The 21,618-nt window shown below is 42.3% G+C and overlaps 1 protein-coding gene across 5 annotated transcripts in view; it reads right to left on the bottom strand.

Moving 5' to 3' along the window:
• Nucleotides 1-3,938: 3,938 nt before the first annotated feature.
• The window catches only part of LOC119659424 (stress response protein NST1-like), a 91,685-nt gene continuing 74,005 nt past the window's right edge, over nt 3,939-21,618 (bottom strand). For all 5 annotated transcript variants that reach the window (XM_038067501.1, XM_038067503.1, XM_038067502.1 and 2 more), the window contains one exon: nt 3,939-6,556. In XM_038067501.1, coding sequence (XP_037923429.1) covers nt 4,156-6,556 — 2,401 coding nt within the window. In that variant the 3' untranslated portion in view covers nt 3,939-4,155. The remainder of the gene's footprint in view (nt 6,557-21,618) is intronic.

The raw sequence follows: 21,618 nt of genomic DNA on the forward strand, positions 1-21,618 counted from the left end.
CTGCCATATATAGTTAGATATTTAATGTCATAACGATAGGTCGATTCGGAATCTGGTCGAATTCAGGCGGTAATATTTTGTCGAGGCTAATTGTTGATTTCAATAGAAAATTAAAGCATGAGAAGTAAACCAATCATCTGCAATTTTGGACACAGTGTAAGAGAAAATTTTAATGCAATTTAAAATCACACCTCGCTGCAGTATCTGCTTCGAATCGAATCTCGCTCCGTCACACGACTATTAATTTGTTTTGTATTACGCGACAGTGCCATCTATGCTTGACAAAAATTCACCATTTATTTAGCAAGAGCAAATAAACGACATCGGCTGCCATCTTTCGTCAGAAACCAGCAATTTGTTGTGGTTGTTGATTTTTGTGGATCAGTGCAATGAAGTAAATCCACCAATTATTTCCGATATTTAGGAAAGGTGAGACCAGGTGATTCCGTTTACGGGGTTATAGCGAAGCCTCTAAGACCTTCCAGCTTAATGTTTTTCGACTCAAATTTTATAAACCCAGAGGAATTGGATAATTAATTTCAGTGCAAGGTTTGCACCTTGGGTAAGGATAACGACGGTTGTTGCACGTAAGCAAAATCTACTTTGTTTACATCGCCTAATCTAAATTCAATGAAAGGCTATTGCCTTCCGGTTTCAGTAAACCGGAAGTGATTTGAACATAAAGCTATAAGCGATAATCTGCTGAGAATTATAGTGATGAAGATTCCTTGAATTCTTGGACGAGTGGTTTATAGTTCACTGTTTTTCATATAAACCTTCGAGGCCCTGGAATAATAATGTCAATGGAAAGAAGTACGCATAACTTTCACCCTGGGCCGGTTTTTTTTCTCACAATTTTCACATCGGCCCTGATCAGAACACACGAATGTACGGAATATATCATGTGGCGCTTTAGGCATGAAAGGTTTTGTGTATTCCATATATAAGAATATTTAAGTACGCAATTGTTACATAATCGTATAAATATATGTTTATGTATTTAGTATAATGTAATTATCATCATCATCAACGGCGCAACAACCGGTATCTGGTCTAGGCCTGCCTTAATAAGGAACTCCAGGCATCCCGGTTTTGCGCCGAGGTCTACCAGTTCGACATCCCTAAAAGCTGCCTGGCGTCCTGATCTACGCTATCGCTCCAACTCAGACAGGGTCTGCCTCGTCTTTTTTTCTACCCTAGATATTTCCTTTATAGACTTTCTGGGCTGGATCATCCTCATCCATACGGATTAAGTGACCCGCTCAGCGTAGCTTATTGAGCCGGATTTTAGCTTTGACCCTATGGTGAGACGTTTCGAGTGGAACAGTTTCTGTAAGTTGTTGATGTCGAATGGTCTTGAGAGTGATCCTGCTGCTTCTATCTGGCCTCGCACATTGGTCAGGGTCAGCCTAGTCAGTCTTATAAATTTCGTCGGGATATCGAATTCTTTCATGGCCGTGTACAGTTTTACCCTGACTATACTATCATTGGCGGCTTTAAAGTCGTGATGTCCATATTCCAACAGTTTTTCCATCGTTTGCCGCAGAGAGAAAATCTGATCTGTTGCTGATTTGCCTGGAGTGAAGCCTCTTTGGTATGGGCCAATGATGTTCTGCGCGTATGGGGCTGTCCCGCCTAGCAAGATAGCGGAGAATATCTTATAGATGGTACTCAGCAACGTGATACCTCTATAATTGCTATAAATTGAAAAGAGCGACGAGCATCATTTCTATACTATAAATTAATATGCACCGGAGTGCTAGTGCTAATCACCGAACAATACCACAACATTGCATTGCATCTCGGCTTCTCAGGTACCGCTGCCATTTGGGTTTGGGACGCGGCCTAACTTCGCTAGGTGATAGGATTTGATATTTAGGGACAACGATTTTTAGCGTTTAATTAACACCGCATGCAGCGATGCCGAACTTTCAATGCATGCTTGATGCTCTGGTGGACGTCACGCCGGTTCGTAGCCTTAAACACCGCATCCACGCCAAAGTTTCAGGGCGCAGGCTGCGAAACATCCCCGACGTAACCCTTGCTTTAGAATTACTGGCGCCGTCGATAGATGCGGGTCGAGTTCGAAGTGGTCGACGCTATTTGTAGGCGTGCACCAGCCCGGCGCTCTCCCTGGGCATGGAGCGTCACGAGGGTAAACACCGGGAGATTCCTCGAAGCTCTTGGAATAGGCGTCCTGGAGGACATTTCAGAAGTGATGATTGCAGCTGATACTATCGCAAGTTCAGCGATAACGACCGTCCGCGAAGCTTTCATTTCCCGGAGGATTCCCAGCCGTCACAAACCTTCTATGTACTGGTGGAAGGTGGAAATTGCCGAGCTACGGAAGGAGTGTCATAAGCTCCGCCGTTTGGCATAATGTTTACACGACTGAGGGGAGGATTGTGCCACAATTGCAGATTGCAGATCAGCTAAAAGCTGAGCATACTCCACAGCACAATAAATAAAAGCAAAACTCTTTGCTGGCAGGATCTAGTAGATGGGGTGATTAGAAATCTATGGGGACTTGGTAATAAAGTTATCACCCTGAAAATCGGGAATTTGCGGAAACCCTGTATAGTTAGTACCCATCAGAAAGACCGCATTGTACGGGTATTATTTCCCAGATATCCCGTACAAGTTGGCAGCCCCGCAGAAGTTGTTGAGGGTCGCTCGCCTTTTACCACGAAAGAACCAGAAGAGGTATATAAAAAATAAGAAGACGGCGGGTTCTGGTGCCAGCAGGTGTTCCACCAACGACCTGACTTGTTGCTCGCAACGTTGGACGCTTGCCTGAAGGAAGGGATTGTCCCTTGTCAAAGGAAGGTGGCAAGGCTCGCGCTGATCAGTAAAGCGAAAGGAGACCCTGAGCTGCCGTCTGTATACCAACCGTTATGTAAGGTTGATACGATCGGGAAAGTGCTCGAAAAACTCGCCAGGAGTAGATTCGCTGAAGCGGCGACTTATCCCCAAGGCAGTTCAGGCTCTGGGCACAAAGGCACAAAGGTGCCGAGTTCAACGAATAGTGCTCCTCATAATGATTGATTTCAGAAATGCTTTCAATTCTGCAAGATGGACTGATATGCTAGGCACTTTAGAAAATTCATTCCACGCGCTGAACTAGGTCTTGCAGATATTGACCCTTTCCTGCTTTATGAGACGCTAGGAAATCACATCGGGGGCAGCACAGGGAAGCGTCCTACGGCCGGACCTTCGGAGCGCTTACTACGATAGTCTGCTACAACTCGGCATGCTAGAAGAGTCGTCCTAGGTCGGTTATGTATATATTGTTGGGGCCCTTGTTTCTGGACGCACTGTTGAACAGGCGGAAATTAGACGGTCTTAGAACTGGCTGTGATGGAACTCGCGGTAGTGATGCCCGTTGCCCTCTTTGCTAAGGAATGTAAAGTTACCTACAGCCACAAGGGAGAAGACTTAAGAGAGGTGGTTGCATAAAGAACGGCAGCGCGCCCTACCTGAGTGGCAACCTTCTTGGCAAAATGAGTCAAGAGGCAGATGGACTGCGAGCCTTAGATCCTTGACTGAATCGAAAGCATGGTAACATTAACCATTTCCTTACCCAACTTCTAAGTGGCCATAGAGGTTTTCAGTTTTATCCGTACAAAATTGGGAAGGGACGATCTAAATTGGAGTGAGATATCGATCACAGCAGTACAGAGGAATTCTCTCCAGGCTTTGTTGTCAGAGAGATGCTGATTAGGAAATGGTTTGAGCGAAGATACAGGAAGACCAACTACCATATTATTCAGAGAGGTGAAGATACAAAGCGAGCTGCTGAAGGAGACAAGAGAGGGAAAGGTTAAATCTAAAAAGTCTAAATTGTGGTTTCTCTATGTCAGGATCCGAGAGACCGGGCGTGATTTACGTGGGTGCAGGTTGAACACGCCTCTGTTCTAGCAAAGCAATTACAAGATCAGTTTCATTAGGAATGTTTTTATTCACTTTATTACTGTCGACATGACTGGCTAAGCACCTTCCTTATTCCTAAATGTTTTTCTTTTAAATATCAGAATAAAATATACAATGACTACAAAAATGTGAGAGAAACAATAATAATATTATTAACAGAAAGAAATAACAAACGAATAATACTACGAGAAGTACAAGTTAGTTCGATTAAGCTGGCTGACTAAACTATTGGTAGCTGCTATTTCTTTCCACATCGAGAAACTTAAGAAGCAAAGAGTGTCCTACACTTTTTCGTTTATCGTCCCCTCGTTCAAAATCAAAGGCAGGGGCATCCTGATTCGTTTTTCTTTCAGTTATTACATTGGTTACTTCAGATTTTTCGGTTTCGATCGCATCGGTAATTGGTGGTGTGATTGCTTGCGCCTCTGGCTTCGTCGTGACCTCATTTTCTGGAATGGATTCAATCCTATGCACTGCAGTTGTTGTAATTACTGTTGGCTCATGATCCCCCTTAGACACCTCTGGCTCCTCTGTCGTTTTATCTATTCTGATTTCTTCATCCGAACCAATTTCTAGTTCGCCTGAAACTCGGTGCTCTTCTATATCAAAGTCCGATGAGAGGTATCCAGGCAGGCTTGCTTCGCGTCTCCTTTTCCTTTCAGGTATCTCGGCCTTTCTCGATAGACCTCCTGCAAACCAGTGATCAAATTCATCAATACTGTGCCGGCGTTTTTCGTCTGAAACTGTCCTTGTTATGTTCAATGGCAATATAGTAACAGTTGTAGGATTTACTGTCTGTTCAGATTTGTTTTCTGTTTTAGAAGTATTGTCACTGTCCAGAAGAATCTCTTTAGACGATTCTGTATTTTCAGGCACGACAAGATGGGCTACGGGTTCAGGTTCGGGTGTATGTTCTTTGGATTTTTCAACTTCGAGTTGTTCTAGCTTCGAATCGACAATGTTTCTCAAGTCTTCTATGATTTTCCTATCCTCGACTGGGAGGGTTGAGGAGTGAAGAAGTTCTCCGAATTCGTCTTCCAGAAGAAGTAAAATATCTTCCGGCTTCAGTCCATCTTTTTCCATGAATGATTTGATTGCCTTAGAAATGTCTTCACTTGGAGACTCATCTTTGATCTGATAGCTAACGCGTTTTTTCACTTTGATTTCCTTTGGCACTTCTACTTTCTCTGGCGATATTTTTGCTTCCAGTTCCGTATCATTTTTGTTCGCCTCCACTAATGGAGTCGTTTGTAATATCTCCTCTAAATTATTTGCCACCTTTTCGACAGATTCTTTGGCATCATTAGCATTCTTTACAAGATCCACTTGAGAATTCTGCGTGCTTAGTGACCGTTTCTGTTGTAACTTTGAATTAGGAGCTATTTCGGAGCCATCATTGTATGAACTATAATCTTCCGGGAGGTAGTCATGAGCCATGCTAACTTGCTGAGCTATTTTTTCAACTAAATCGGGAGTTAGATATGATTGAGAACTCAACTGGCGCCTCAGGACTTGCTCGCTCTTCGATAATTTATCAGGAACTACTGCAGGAGTCTGTGATTCTACCTTGATCGCTTCCCGTTTTTCTTCTGAAGGTTTTCGTTCCCCTATATCCTTGGCATTTTCGCCCTGCGTTTTAGAGGTTTTATTGTCTAGAGTTTTCTCACCTTCTTGATTTTTTTCTTTCGGAGTCAATATTTGGTTCAATGCAGGGAATTCTTTTTGTATTTGGCTAAGAAGGTCAGATGACGGTTCAATAATGGCTTCGTCATTATCTTCTGTGTCCGATTTAGGATCTCCGGGCGCTCGTTTGTATTTACTGAAGTCACGTTGCGGTTTCTTCGGGGCATTTGGATCAGGAACAACATAAGTGTGGTCATGATCGTGATCGTGATCATGATCATGATGATGGTGGAGGTGCTCCCGAAGTTCTTCTTCATCATCGCAAACATGTCGTGTGATTATCTTCTTCGAAATAATGGGCTCTTCAACAGCTACTCTATCAGGTTCGTCGATTCCTTCGTCCTTTTTGATATCTTTCAGTGTTGACAAAGAAGCTATAAGCTCCTTTTTGATAGCCAGTTCCTTTTCATCGAGGCTACCTGCATCTGCTTCCGAATCAGCTTTTGGTTGATCAGTCGTGCTAAGTTTATCGCCATTGGATTCAACGACTGGTTCATCCGACAAACAATCAGAAAGGTTCTCTCCAAAGAATTTATCTGATTTTTTGTTACCGACTTTTGAAACTTTATGGACTAAAGAGTTAGTATTTGAATCGCACTGGTCGCTTCGCTCCTCACTGGATCGAGACGAATCAGTAAGTTGTTCCTTTTTCTCTTTTTCTTTCTCAGATCCTCGATTTAGAGGCATTTTTTCAAAATCAGTGAAATCTTTTACGTCACCCTGAGAGTCTGATGTAGTAGTGGATTCGGAGCGTTGTCCTGCAAATATTTCTTTAAATCCGTTCCGTAGAGGAGGATCGTCCTTGCGAAGCATAGAAGGACGCTTCTTACGGGGAGGGGCCACTGGCTGACTTCCTGGACTGTCGGGAACAGTTAGTGCAGCACTATGCCAACCAGAATTATCTGCTTTGGGCTGTGTCTGAAGTGGTGGGGAGGTTTCCAAACTGAAAGGAAATAGGTAATGAAAGTTAGTTTGAGTAAAGTCAAGTTTATAGTTTTTGAGGAGCTTCATTGTTTGGACGTGGCTATGCTTATTTTTAACGAACATTTAAGTATGTTTTCTAGGATGCGATAAATCAAAGGAACTGAAGAAGCTACATGAAATATGTTTTGGAATATAAGAGATCCCAAGTCCACATCCACTTGATGTTGGACCGGATCAACCTGATGTGGATTTAGGATCGCTCATATTCCAAACAATAATCTAGGTTTAGCCTAGCTCGGGCTCAAAATATTGGCAGTTTGAACTTGGATATAATTCGCACTCTTGTTGTGTTTTTGCTAGTATAGAAAGGAGCGTTTTCCACCTGTGCAGAGGTGAGGCAGCGTCTCATGCCTCTGCCCTGGACGAAACCGTGGGTCCCTTTTTTCTACATGAAATAGTTTTATAATGAGATTGTTAACGATTTCAGATTTACTAATTATTTTTATTACGCCCATGTTATCAAAAAGAAGAGATCCAATGTATGTTCGAAAGAGGGAATCCTTAAAAGAAACTGAAAACATTTGGATAATATACATATATGGTTACGAGTAACCCGTAGATGGGGCATAGCCAGGTCTTCCAGAGAAGAATACATTCGTTCTCTTCTAGTCTGGGCAATTTGCTTTTTAGTTCTGTTCCATCCATTCTACGATAATTGCATTTTACGGTATAGCTAGCAGTAGAGTTGTCGCCGGAGGCAGATGTTTGCCGAAGGCTTGGAGCTTTCACGTAGCAGTGGCCGTCACTTTCCATGTACTGCGCCCTTATGACAGCATAGAGAGAGCGTTGACGTTAGACTTCCTCTGCAATTTCGTCTCGATGCAGCACATGCAATTTTGTAACGTTATATGCTGCTCTGATACTAGCTATTAGTTTCTATGGAATGCTTATTCAGCGTACAACATTACAGGCACATTCTTTGATCATACTGTCGAAAGCTTTCTCGAAATCGATGAACAGCAGGTGGAGCGGCGATCTGAACTTCGTAGACACCTCCAAAATTATCCGAAGGGTGTTAATGGGGACAACACAGTCGGAACAGAAATCAATTTGCTCTTTATCGATTAAACTTTCGAGGTGTTTGTTGATGAATTTCAGGATAAATTTAACTAGCATCTTTGCGACAGTAGGAAGTACACAATGCCCCTCCAATAGTCGCACCCTTTTTCCACTCATTGGAACAGACCTAAAGCCCCCAGGATTTACAGATGAATGGAAGTGGTAACGGCGGTCAGGAAAGTATAGATCCCAGGGCAAAACGTGGATTGGTAAGCACGATGGATAGATGGCGAAGCCATATATACCTCGATGCTCATCCTGTTGAGACAAAGAGGGAAATCGGGTTTTCGACCATATGGGTACATTGGAACGATGATTTCAGTATTTTGATGATATGTTTAACAACCAGAATATCAGCGAGGTAGAGTACCCGCCAACTGAAGACGACGGAAAAATGCTGCACAGCAACTGTGAACAAAACAGTCCGTGCAAGCTATCCGCATGAGACTCATAAGTCGTCAGAAGCCGAAGGAATTACTACCGAACTGGTTAAATATGGAGGCGACCAATTACATTAAGCGGTTCATCAACTTATGTTCAAAGTGTGGGACATGATGCATTATAGGTCCCTTACATAAAAAGGGAGATATCACGTAATGCAGCAATCATAGGATTATCCCGATAGTCTCCGCTATCTTGCTAGGCCGGATAGCCTCATGCATCCAGAACACCATCGGTCCATACCGAAAAGGATTTACTCTAAGCAAACCAGCAACAGATCATATTGTCTCCCTGTAGTAAGCTGTTGGAATATGGCCATCAGTTTTACCATGTTTTTGTCAACTTCAAGGCCGCTTATGATAGCAAAGCCAAGGCGAAACTGTACACGACCATGAGAGAATTTGGTATCCCGACGAAATTGATAAGACTGACTAGGCTGACCCTGACGAATGTACGAGGTCGAGACCATGCAACATCAACAACATTGAGACAAGGGGATGCATCCTTTTAACCTGGCCTGGAAAAAGTGATCCGTAATACTGAGGTAAATTCGAGAGGCACCATTCTCTTCAGGGTCATCCAACATAGACATCATGAAAGGAACAACATGAGATGCACAAACTGCCTTCATCCAGATCGAGCAGGCGGCGATTGGCGCGGATTCTTGAGCTACACCTTAATATATGATATATGGTGGCAACGTCAGCCCCAAAAATCAAAGAAGGCATAACGTCAAATCGCACTGGTCAAATGAGAACAATAAAGATAGGAAACTATAATTTTGAGACCATTCCACCTCTTGTGGATGAAATGACGAGTCACCGGAACATACGAATACGGAGCAGAAGAGAAATAATCTCGGCTAGCAATGCACTCAAATGGAGTAAAGATGATCGGCTCGACGGTCTCCCCGCAGAGTTATGATACATATCGCTGCACCTGTAGTTTCTGTAGATCTGCTACTTTCGCTCGTACAGAAATCCTGGGAATCCGATGCCTTTCCCAGAGAATGGAGTGAAGGGGATGACCGTTGAGATTCCAAAGAAGGGCAAACGCTCTGAGTGCGAAAATTAGAAGGGGTATTTGCATGCGCCCTGCCGGCGCAAAGATAATAGGTAAAATAATCCTAGAACGCATCAAAGAACATCTCGAAAGCTTGATCGACAGAGAACAAGCAACACACTGCTGATCATTTTGGAACAGTGCGTGGAGTTTAGATCTCCGTTTCACCTGCTCTTCATTGATTTCGAGAAACCTTTCGACAGCGTGAATAGAGAGTTTATCTGGAGTGCTCCATGCACTCATCAGGTCACCAATATTATTTCTCCTTGTTACGTTCTTCATCCTGCCTTGTCCGGTACCGGAACCGGTAAAGTCCTGCGCTACCTCTGTTATTCGCTCCAACATGTTGATTGTGGAGACGAATAACGTGGCAGCCTCTGTCGCAGCAATCTCGCTAGCCAAACGATCAGCCAAATTCGGCCATCGACAGTACTGATGTTGGTAGTAGCCTAAGTAAACATTAATTTTGGGATCTTTGACCTAGCGCCTGGGAGAATCTTAGCATATTCTGTGAATGAGACCTGGAATGCGGTCAAAGCCTTATGATAAATTGGATCGACGGTTTGTTAAAGATCCACATCGAGCTCAAGTGAAACTTTGTGGAAAATTTAATGCCTAGTTGATAGGGCAACTCGGTTATTTTTCACTATCATCCGATATTGATTGACGACGTTCTGCTTTGGAAATCGGGGTATGAATCATGGAGTCTATGTATATATCCTGCTGGATTCTGTTCCAAATCCATGATACGGTAATAGTTGCGGGCGATAATTTCGTTCAGTTGGCTCATCCAAACAATACGACGCCTAGATCTCACGTCTCTGGGGGGTGACGGCATAATCGCCAAAAAATCCAAGGAGAAGAGCTGCCCTAGTGTTGTTGAGCGACTTTTAACCGTGTTGGATACAACCTTCGTGTCTCTGGGGTCCCATTAAAAGAATTTAAATTGTTGTTATCTCCAATTTCTTCTCACGAGTAAGGGGGAAGTAGTTAACTCTGCAAACGAGTCCCAATGCTACAGTGTCCCATGGTTACCTCCAAAATTAGGAAAGATATTTGGAGGGGAAGTGTGTCCAGATAGCTGAGTGGTTAGAGCATTAGGCTGTCGTACGGAGGGTCGCGGTTCAAATCTCACTGATGGCAGTGGGTTTTGTATCGTGATTTGACGTCGGATACCAGTCGACTCAGCCGTGAATGAGTACCTGAATCAACTCAGGGTTATAATCTCGGGCGAGCGCAATGCTGACCTCATTGACTCCTACAGTAAACTGTAGTGTACCGTTACGTTCTTGAATGAGGTGCTCTAACACACTTCAAGGCCCTGATCCAATATTGATTGTTGCGCCAACGATTATTGATATTATTATTATTTGGAGGGGAAGCGCTGAAATATAGTGTAACGTCACTGCGATTCATTCGACAGGTGCGTCAATTCCTTCTCCCCGGATTACGAATTTTTTAAGGAGATTTACTCCCTCAGAAGGGGAAGAATAGGTTTGGGAAGATAAACATAAATGGAAACATTCTGCTTGCCTGTAGCTACTTATTTACCGGATTAACTTCCTAGCTGGCCCTGTGGGTTATTTTATTATCCACAGATCATGACATTTATTTTATTATCCACAGATCATGACATGCGCCTGGTCGCATGCAGTTCTGCATTTGCAACTCATGTCGGGATTAACCTGGTACACCAGGAATATATACATATATCCTCTAATGATATTTCCGGAAATTCATTAGGAAAAGAAGACATTTTAAAAGCTTATGCTTTAGGAACATTAGAACAGAGACAGGCAATACGTCAAATGGGTCGGTTGGTAACACGTTGATCTAAATTGGGCAGTATTTCAATAGGCACGCAATCTTTCGTTCGGATTGGCTCGAAACAGGTCGCTGGAAAAACGCGTTGGTTGTCCTTATTCAGTGGTAACGCGAAATTGCCGCCACTCTTCATTTCTTGGGAAAATATTAGAATTTTCTACCCAACGGTCAAAATTGAAACAGAGTTTGCAAGTGAAAAATCCGAAAAAAATCACGGTAGTGTATCTCTATGAAATCTAGGCCTCAAAATATATCTGGTTCCGATAGTTGCACAAATAAAGTTAATAATAGTATATTTCCATATTTTATAAATTTACCCGATACCCCCCTTATGTTCATCGCAGAAGTACAAAATTTAGTATAGGTATAATGAAGAATATAATGCACAATTCGGTCAAGTTTGAAGAAAATCCAACTATTATTAACAAAGTTATGAGGGGTAAAACTTTACAATTTTTTGTGAATTTCGTGCACTCTACAACCTGCATGACATCATCATCATATATCAATTCGTCAATACCACAATGAAGTAAGTTCGTATGAATTGCGTGGAAAAGAATTATTTTGTTTTAGTTTTTTAATCATTTGTATATGAATATCAATTATTCCAACGAGACATGTGTGTATGTAGGTATATAGTATATGCATGCTAATGGACTTTGCGGCTCTAATATGTACGTATGTCTCGTAGTTTGGAAAAATCTGAAGGAATATGTTGGATTTGTAGCTATATACGGATAGAAAAATGTGCGTTGAAATTTTTTAGATAAAATGAACACAAAACCTTTATACTCGAAGCGCGAGCTTCCGGTATTCCGACTTGTTTATCCATTTTCTGAATTTTTTCTTAGCGCAAATATAGATAAATAGCCGTTAACACAACTAATTTGAAAGAAAGTAATACTTTCAATGCTTCTAAATAGCAACAACAGCCAGCTGTCTGAATCCCTCTAAAATCACACTTACGCACGCACTCAGGATATACGCTATAGATACATTCTTAGAGTGTGTAGACTTGAATAAACTTTTGTACTCTGTTTCGGAATGTATACTGAACGTAAAACCAGTGTTTCTGGGAAATCGATTTTTCCAAAAAAATAAAATAGAGATGCCCCCTTAATTTAGCAAATAAGTTTAGACAACATTCATTGGTTTTGATGTGGTATGAAGCTCACCGGGTCAGCTAATTTCTAAAAAGGTATTGGATCAATTGTTAAATAACTATTTTCCGAAAGTTCACTGCTTTTCTGCAATTTACTTCAACATTTATTCTACCAGTTTGGGGCATTTTTTGCACGCTACCGTCCGTGTGTACAAATTGAAAACCGTCGTGAAAAGAATTGTTAAGCATGCAAGTTCCATCGACACGCCGACTAACTGACTGTTTACAATTTGCGTACGTGCATGTATATAGATACGCCAATCAAGTCCGCACGATAGTGCGCATTTCACCTGAATTGGATTCATTCATTGACACCCATCGTCTCATATCCTTGTATCTGGGTACAAGCACCAGATAAACTACGAACTTGAATGAATTCACAAGACACAGGGGCTGTAAGCTGAAGATTCGCGCAATTACAATTCTGCAGCTCGCCCAGCTACTTTACTTTAGTGGAAAACCTACAAATTAGACATTTCACTGACCTCTATTTTGTGTAGATAAGATAAACGCAAATCTGTCACTAACTCTATATTTCAGACAATTTTTTGTAAAGCCTGACATCGACTAAATCACCCGCAACTACCACAACTACTGGTCTACGCTGACGATATTAACATTTTGGGAAGAACAACCAGATCGAGCAGGCGGGACGAGATCTCGGGTTGCACATTAATGAAGGCAAGACGAAGTACATGGTGGCAACGTCAGCGCGAAAGAACAAACTACCACAATTTCTGACGAACTGTCAGCCGGTCATGTTTGGGGGTAAAATTTAGCACTCTAAAACCTCCCTTATTTCGACAGTACAGAACATTTGCCTAATTAGGCTCTAATTCCAGTTGTAATTTGCCGATTAAGGATCCTCTTCAGTTGCAATTATGTGCGAGTAGGTATGTCGCAGATGAGACCATTTCGGCTAGTCGAATTCGAGCCACATTCGTTTCCCGAAAAGAGCATTTTAGTCAGGACATTAGCACATGAATTTATATAAGAATGGAAACGACAGTGAATAGATCACTCATAAAGGAAGGGGGCACTCATAAAGCCTTCATTACCATTAAATTTATAAGAAGAAAAATGCAGAGCGATACAAAAAAGAATAAGCTTATCAAAAAGACTCAGAAGTTCTTATCTTTTTCGAACTATTCGATCAAAATAAACAGCGTTGGATACACCAATGCGTAACAGCCAACGCAAAAAACTTGCTTCTGTGTTTTGTTATTGTGATGGTTTGGCTCATATTTCCACGTATTTGTAAAGGAATCGATTTCGATTTTCGCAATGAGATTCAGCAATCGATAAGTCTTGAATTATTAATCAGTTCTTGGACTACGGCTGCATACAAATTCTAAAATGTATAAATGGATACTACTGCGAAAATGATAGCTGTGGAATGTATAATTACTCCCATGTTAAATTCTTGTTTATTGATGAATGCATGTTTCAATCAACATTGCATTGTGGCTGCACACGTACTTATATATGTATGTACATACATATAGGCAGTAGCTTACAAAAATGTAAAAGACAAAAATGACAAATGCATCAGATTATCCCATCTAATTTTCCTGTTCAAAGGGTAGTATAGGTCTCAGGGCAAAACATGGATTGATACCCACGATGGAGCATAGAACCTGGGAAGCCCTTGCTGAACCAACACCAATAGCTTTATCTTCACCTCCATGTGGTGACCGCCGGGAACTCTTTCTTAAGAAAAAGCTGCAGACGGAGAAGGATCAAGGCAAGGTCTCCCGCGCCCAAAAACAGGAGAAATTGTACCAACTGGTCCTCCAGGTTGGGGGTTGGATAGGGCTGACAAACCTACACGGAAAACAGCCCGTTACGAAGCCACAAAAAAACCTCGGACTGGATTGACTATGCAACGACGAACCCGGTAACGACAACAGAATAACGATTTGCGCATTTTCTCATGTAACGTGCACTCCCTGTACAGAGATGGAACTGCCAAGCAGCTAGCCGATACCCTGCCCCAATATAGGGCTGATGTAACAGCGTTGCAGGAGATGCTTTGCCATCCAGTAAACCATGTGTTCGGAGTAGGTTTCTTAGTTAGCCAAAAAATGAAACCTGCTGTTATCGGCTTTGAAAACATAAGCGAACGGCTATGTCCTTGGGAGAAAAATTTAGAAACATAAGCCTAACTAACGTTCATGCCCATACAGAGGAGACTGCAGATTCGGAGAAGGTTACCTTCTACAAGGCAGTAGAACGAACCCTCGAAGCCTGTGCCAGATATGATATCAAAATTATACAAATCATACTTGGGGATTTTAACAGCCAAGTAGGGACCGAGCCCGTATTCAGGCGATACGTTGGCTCCCATAGCTTACATCAAAATACAAATGATAACGGACTGCGGATTATTTAATTAGCAGTGTCACCCCAAATGGTTGTTAGAAGTACCTAGTTTGCGCGCAAAGCGGTCCACAAACAAACGTGGGTCTCTCCAGACGGGACCATTTTCAACTAAATTGACCACGTGTTGATCGAACACCACCACCTCTTAGCCTTGATGAATGTCAGAACATATATGGGGGCCAATACAGACTCGGATCACTATCTCGTTGGCATGGTACTCCGAGCTCGAATAATAAAAACACCCAGAATCTCCTCTGACAATCAGGTGAGAGTTAACACTGAAGGCATCCACAACACACGAACGTTATCATAAATACAGCCAAACACGGAAGAATGCATTCTCAAAGGACATACGCATGCATGGAGCCTTATCACAAAATCCGATAAGCGGAAAAGCGACTTCAAAGACGGCAAAAGGAAGCCTGGCAGAACCAACAGGTCTGTGAACTCAAAAAGTACAGGGAGCAACCGCACGAGGCGCGGAAGTTTTACAAACAAGTCAGCAGGATTAAGCCTTATAAACCTCGATGCTCATCCTGCGGAGACAAAGATGCAAATCTAATTTTCGACAGAATGGGCATCTTGAAGCGATAGCTTGAGTACTTTGATGAATTACTGAACAACCAGAACATCGGCGAGTTGGAGGTGCCGCCAACTGAAGACGACGGACAAATACTGCCACCACCAAGTACACAAGAAACAATCCGTGCAATTCATCGGCTTAAAAATCATAAGTCACCAGGAGCGGATGGAATTACAGTGCAAGACTATTATCTTGCCAGTTCTTATGTCTTCCTCGGACACTTGGGTTCTTAGCAAGGAAAATTGCGAACTCTTAGTCGCATTCGAGAGAAGAATTCTCCGAAGAATTTTTGGTCCCCTACATGAGGATGGACGATTCCGTAGCCTACATAACGACGAAATCTATGAGCGATACCATGACCGTCAGGTCGTAGATAAAATTCGGCTGAATAGATTGCGATGGGCAGGTCACTTAATCTGTATGGATGAGGATGAACCCACCCGAAAAGTGTATAAGGGCAAAGAAGAGGAGGCCGACTCTGCTTGAGATGGAGCGATGGCGTATGCCAGGACGCCAGGCAGCTTAAGGAATATCGGACCTCGGGGCGAAACCGGGATATCTGGATTTCCTTATTAAGACAGGCCTAGACCGGATACCGGTTGTTGCGCCGTTGATGATTGTGAATTTTCCTGACGAATACGAAAATGTATTCTGTGAAAAATATGGTTGGCACAAATAGTTTGAAACAAGTACAAAACCAGAAGCCTGGCACTTCAACTATGAACGATTTTGTAAATTTCTTACTGGAGATTTGCAATAAGCTGGGGACAACAAAGTATTGAACCTCGACCGTATACCAAGCAAAGTCCTTAAGTTGACTGTTAAATCGAGGTTAAAAATATTTGTGGATTTGTTTGAGGCATCCTTAGTGGTTGAGATTTTTGCTGAAATATGGAAACGCCAAAGTTTAGGGTTTTTGGTAAACCTTCTAAGGAATCATTTTCCTACAGACCTTTATGTCTACTGGACACTGTCGGGAAAATGCTGGAGCGAATATAACAGATTACTTCCTACTAAAGAGATTTTGGGAAGTTTATAAGAACGACAATTCCGCTTTGATACCGCTCGTCGGCGCCATCAAAGTGTTTACTAACTTAGTTGAAAATGCGATGCAAGGAAAGGATAGTAATAATAATTATTGCGCAGTGATTACCTTTGATGTGTAAATGCATTTAACTCGGCCAATTGGAACTTTATAAAAACGATTGTTGTACCCAGTTACTTAACTAGGCTTGTCGACAGCATCTGACAGGAAGAAGGCTTTCGCACAGACACAGAAAATAAGCCCAGCGGGTTTTCCACAGGACTCTGTGCAGGAACCACTATTGTGGAACATCATGTAGAACGTTGTCCTCAATGCTTCAGTGGGTTACGCTAACGACATAGCAGTGAAACGACTGCTTGCATCAGCTAAAAATAAAAATCCAAAATCATCTCAAATGAACCGCCCTACGCGATCGACATTTTAGCCGAAAAGATGACGCGCATCTATGATGGGCCCGATTCTACCTTTGATAGGCACGTGAAAAACACCGAAAGGGAGGAATCGTTAAGCAGGCGGCAATAACAATGGGGACGGGTGGAATTGTCGCAGCTGCAACGGTATTCCGAAAGGCGGAGCATGTCTTTTCTATTGTCCTAGATTCATAGAGGTTAAGAAAGACTCTAGATGAGACATTGGGAAGGACGGTAGCACTGCAAAGTCTAATTAGGAAAATGCTTGTGTGCGGAAACTGAAATGTAGGTGAGGTGGATGGGGTTCAAGTTGAGACAGTAAACAAACAGTGAATAAAAATGTCTGGGCCTGGTTGGGCCACTAAACGTTCTGTGTTCAAATATATGACTTATAGCAAACTCCAGCTACAGTGGTATATCAACTGTGCTGAAAAAATTTAATTTTAACATTGATAGCGTCGGGATAGCTGAGTGGTCAGAGCACAAGGCTATCGTATGGAAGCTCGCGGTTCAAATCTCATTGGTGGCAGTGGAATTTGTATCGTGATTTGACGTCGGATACCAGTCGACACAGCTGCTAATGAGTACCTGAGTCAAATCAGGGTAATAATCTCGGGCGAGTTAAGTGCTGACCACATTGCCTCCTACAATGTTACTGAAGTGTACCATTACGGTCTTGAATGAAGTGCTCTAACACACTTCAAGAACTTGATCCAATATGGATTGTTGTGCCAACGATTATTATATTATTATATTCAAAAAAATATCGGATACATTAAACATATATTGCGCACTATTATTCTCAACTTTGAAGCAAATATACATGACATGATCATCATCATTAATGGTGCAACCGGTATCCGGCCTGCCTTAGTAAGGAACTTTAAACATCGCGGTTTTGTGCAAAGGCCCACCAATTCGTTATCCCTCAAAGCTGTGTAGCGTGTTGGCCTACGCCATTGCTCCATCTCAGGCAGGGTTTCCTTATGTGGGGGGCAAAAATTACACTGTTTCTTCCATGCTTGGTGGTGGCAGCATTTGTCTGTCATTTTCAATTTGCGGGAACTCCAATTCGCCCAGACTTTAGTTGTTGAGCAGTTTATCAAAGTACTCAACTCATCGCTCCAATATGTCCACACGGTCGAAAATCAGATTTCCCTCTTGTATCGGCAGGATGAGAATCGAGGTGTACATGGCTCCATCCAGGGATCATCGTGATAGGTTTTTGCGCATGTTCGTGCTCTTTGAGAGTGCCGCATTGCCAGGTATGCAGCATCCTTACAGTCATCGTCGTCTAATCTGAACAGGGAGCGCATATTTAATGACAAAGTGCACAAATCGTTTGTCCGTTTTCGTTGCATGGTTCATCGTTGTAAAATCCGATGCTCCTTTTGTGGCTCCGTAACTTCGGTTTCCCGTGTAGGGTTGTCAGTCTTACGCAATCCCCGACCTGGAGGACCAATTGGTATAATTTGCCCCGCTTTTAGGCGCGGGAAACTCAATCATTTTTTTCCGTCTGCAGTTTTTTATACATTCATTACATACATATACATATATGCACATGTATAAACAGATTTTTATAACTGAAAGCTGTTTGTTTTCTGTTCATTCCTTTATAGAACATAGGCCACAGTACATTTGTGGTTATTGTTATTTTTACCCCCATAGTTTATTTTCAATGGCATCGCTTCAGTTTCGCTATCATTACACTTAATGCTATGCAAGTGATAAATTTGCACCAATGGAGACCAGTACAAAGGCGAACACAATAAATCCATGTTGATTGAGATTTTCGAACCCGGAGCAATGAGATCGGGAGGTTAACGCTCTGACCCCTCAACTATGGCACCGTCCAGTCGGAAGAATCGTGAATTGAAATTGTTTATACAGTAATAAACAACTAAATAAGACACTTATGTGATGGTTCAAGGAACAGAACTCAGGAAATATTGCCGTAAGCGAACTAATTGAACAAGGAAACCCAGCTGCCCAAATATTGCGGTTTGATTTATTTGATAGCAGTGCATTACAGATTAAGCAGTTTTGGCAGACACAACAAAGCGGAAAGCTGAGTGGTTAGAGCGCTAGGCTGTCGTACGGAAATTCGTGGTTAAAATCTCACTGGTGGCAGTGGAATTTGTATCAAGATTTGACGTCGGATACCAGTCCACTCAGCTGTTAATGTGTACCTGAGTCATACCAGAGTACTAATCTCGGGCGAGCGTAATGCCACATTGCCTCCCTTAGGGTTACTATAAATCTGTAGTGTACCGTTACGGTCGTGAATGAAGTGCTTTGACACACGTCAAGACCCTGATACAATTGGATTGTTGCGCCAACGATTATTATTAAAATACTTGAAGAGTTAGTTCCGGGATGAATACAAGGAATGTAGCCATCTATTCGGTCCATTGAGCTCAAGTTTAAAAATAAGATAAAAGTCTGTGTTGCAGTGTTGGTAACTTGTAAAAATTAACTTGCCATAGAAGCGTCACGCTCCTTGATAGTGGTATTGAAAGCTACTTGGAATTGTTGAATATTTCGGGTCTAAGCGAAGTTAGTTAATGGGATTTTGGAGAGTACTATTTTGTCTTTCCCTTGCTTGTGAATCTGGTATCAGATTATTGTCGATGGATACCGCAAGACGCGTTGATAGGACCTAGACTGTAAAATTCCGGTCTAAGCTGGAAAGTATCACAATTGTGCAGTCCTACACACCAATGGATATATTCGCTTCAGTACAGTAGTAGGATATATTTTATAACCAATCGCAAGAGACGCTTCCTAATGATGATGAAGGGTGATCTGAAAGACAAATGTATTCTGAAAACATCTTCCCGGGGCAAACCATCGAAACCCATGGTCGATCACTAAACCGTAGCAGCAGGTATATTTGTCTTTTTTTTTCAACGCACCCAAGCGCAGTAGAGCTGTAGGTTTCCGTTGACGATGATATAAATTTTCAGAGTAGATAGCACCACTCGTTTCAGGAAAATTGTAGCGTTTTCCGTTAATAGTGTCAATCATCTTAAAATCTGGGATTTGTGAAGCCCTTCTTAACTAAGCCTACAATCGATGAGCGAATAACGATAAGTTTTCTAATCGATGTAGCAAAAAACGTACACATTAGATGAACCAGCTGCCAACTTCGAAAGGACGAATCCACGCGTGTCAAAACACGATTAAGAAAAATCTATCGTGATTACACCGCACCGGGCTTCAAATTGGAGAAATTCACCTTTTTATGTAGGAAACTATCCTTCGATGATCCACTTTAACTCCAAAGAGTGGTTGGTGACTTCAAATCATGGGTTGAATAATGAGGTAGCGGAGAATCAACGCAATAAGCCAACAGGTCTCGATGGAAAGAATTAGGATCTGTACAAGATTTCACTTTTGACAGCGATAGTTAGTCATAAAACTTCAGTCACACACAGCGATCATCAGGCTAGTCTCTCATATCAAATGCAAAAACGAAATAACAATGGGCTATCCAACCAACAAATTTAATGTCGGAATATTTAAGAAAATCCTGTTGGAGGTCACATTGTTATTTGCAAGCACAAAAGAAAAGGATTCACAGGACATTGCATTACTATCGACCATCCAAAAATCAAAGTCAAACTCTGGTGGACTTCGGAAATTGAAAGATATCAAAAAACGGCAAGGAACAAGCAAACGGTGACACAGACACACACATCGTACGCCCAAGCAGCTAGGAATACTGTTCTTAGAGCTGTAGCACCTCAAGCTCCACAAGGCAACGAACTGGCCTTCAAGAATCTGGTCAAAAGTCTTGCTTTCGCCAGTTAAAATCAAAATCTCTTATTTTCGGTGGTGACTTTAACTCACGGCACAATTCCTGGGGCGATAAGGCAGAAAATGTAAATGAGAAAACCCTGTACAACTGGATCCACGACCCTTTCACGCCAGCCAACCTTGAGGTGGTCTCGCCGGATTCCCCGATAAGACCCGCTAGTCATCATTGACTTTTTCCTGTTGTCTGACGAAACCAAGCAAAGTTTTCCACCATTTTACAGTTGAACTCAAAATGGCCTCAACTTCACAACTGCAGAAGCGAGTTAAGGTAACCATCATATCATTCGCCCACACTGATTGGACAAATTCAAGTCAGATTTAGCACCAATGCTGAACGTGAAGAAACTCGCTACAGATCGCAATATGTCGGACAAGGAAATCGACGAAGCAATCATTTTGGCTACAGACGCCATCAATACTGCTACACGCAGGAACATCAGGCTGATCAAAGTCGATGAGTTTGTATACAGCATGACATCATGCTGCACATGAAGACAGATTTGGCGCAGGAACCTCAAGCACAACTTCCATAAATATGGAAATAAAGTCAATGATGAATACATTCCCAGACTAATTGCCTGAGTACAATTATCCGGGAAATGGTGGCGCAATTCCGCAATAAAGAATTAACCCGTAATCTCGCAGATATTATGCCCGGGCCAGATTCAACATATAAATAGGCTAGCGGGGAAAAATAAGGCCTGTAATTCCGTTCTTACCAGGAACAGGGAACCAATCTGCGGCGCAAGTCTCAGCTCAATACCCCTCCGCCCCAAAATAATTCGGCAATAGTGTCAATGGTTGAAACAACTATCGCCGACTTCGTCTCTAGGCACTCATACAAGCTAGTGACAGACTCCCAAACGAACTCCTCGGTAAAACCAACGGATTCGCAACATTTCCTGAGTTTATCACAACTCATCGCCTTGACCTCAAACTTAAACGGTAAACAGTCAGCCGGACCTGATGAACTGATGGAAACTTCCCCGAGTCTCCAAAAAATTTTTGCTGGCAATAACTGCATAAATAATGGCTACTTTCCCACCACCTGGAAAGTAGCTAAAATAATTGCGATCCGAAAAAAAGGCAGCTCTAGTGAGCCTAACAACTTTAGACCGATATCATTATTGTCCAATCTAGGCAAACTCTTTGAGAGAGCATGGACAATCGGGCTAGTGCAATATTGCAATCTCAAAGAGATTATACCCAACCACCAGTTCGGGTTACGCAGCAA

The sequence above is a fragment of the Hermetia illucens genome, chromosome 6 (genome assembly GCF_905115235.1).
Source record: "Hermetia illucens chromosome 6, iHerIll2.2.curated.20191125, whole genome shotgun sequence".
Classification (NCBI taxonomy): Eukaryota; Metazoa; Arthropoda; class Insecta; order Diptera; family Stratiomyidae; genus Hermetia; species Hermetia illucens.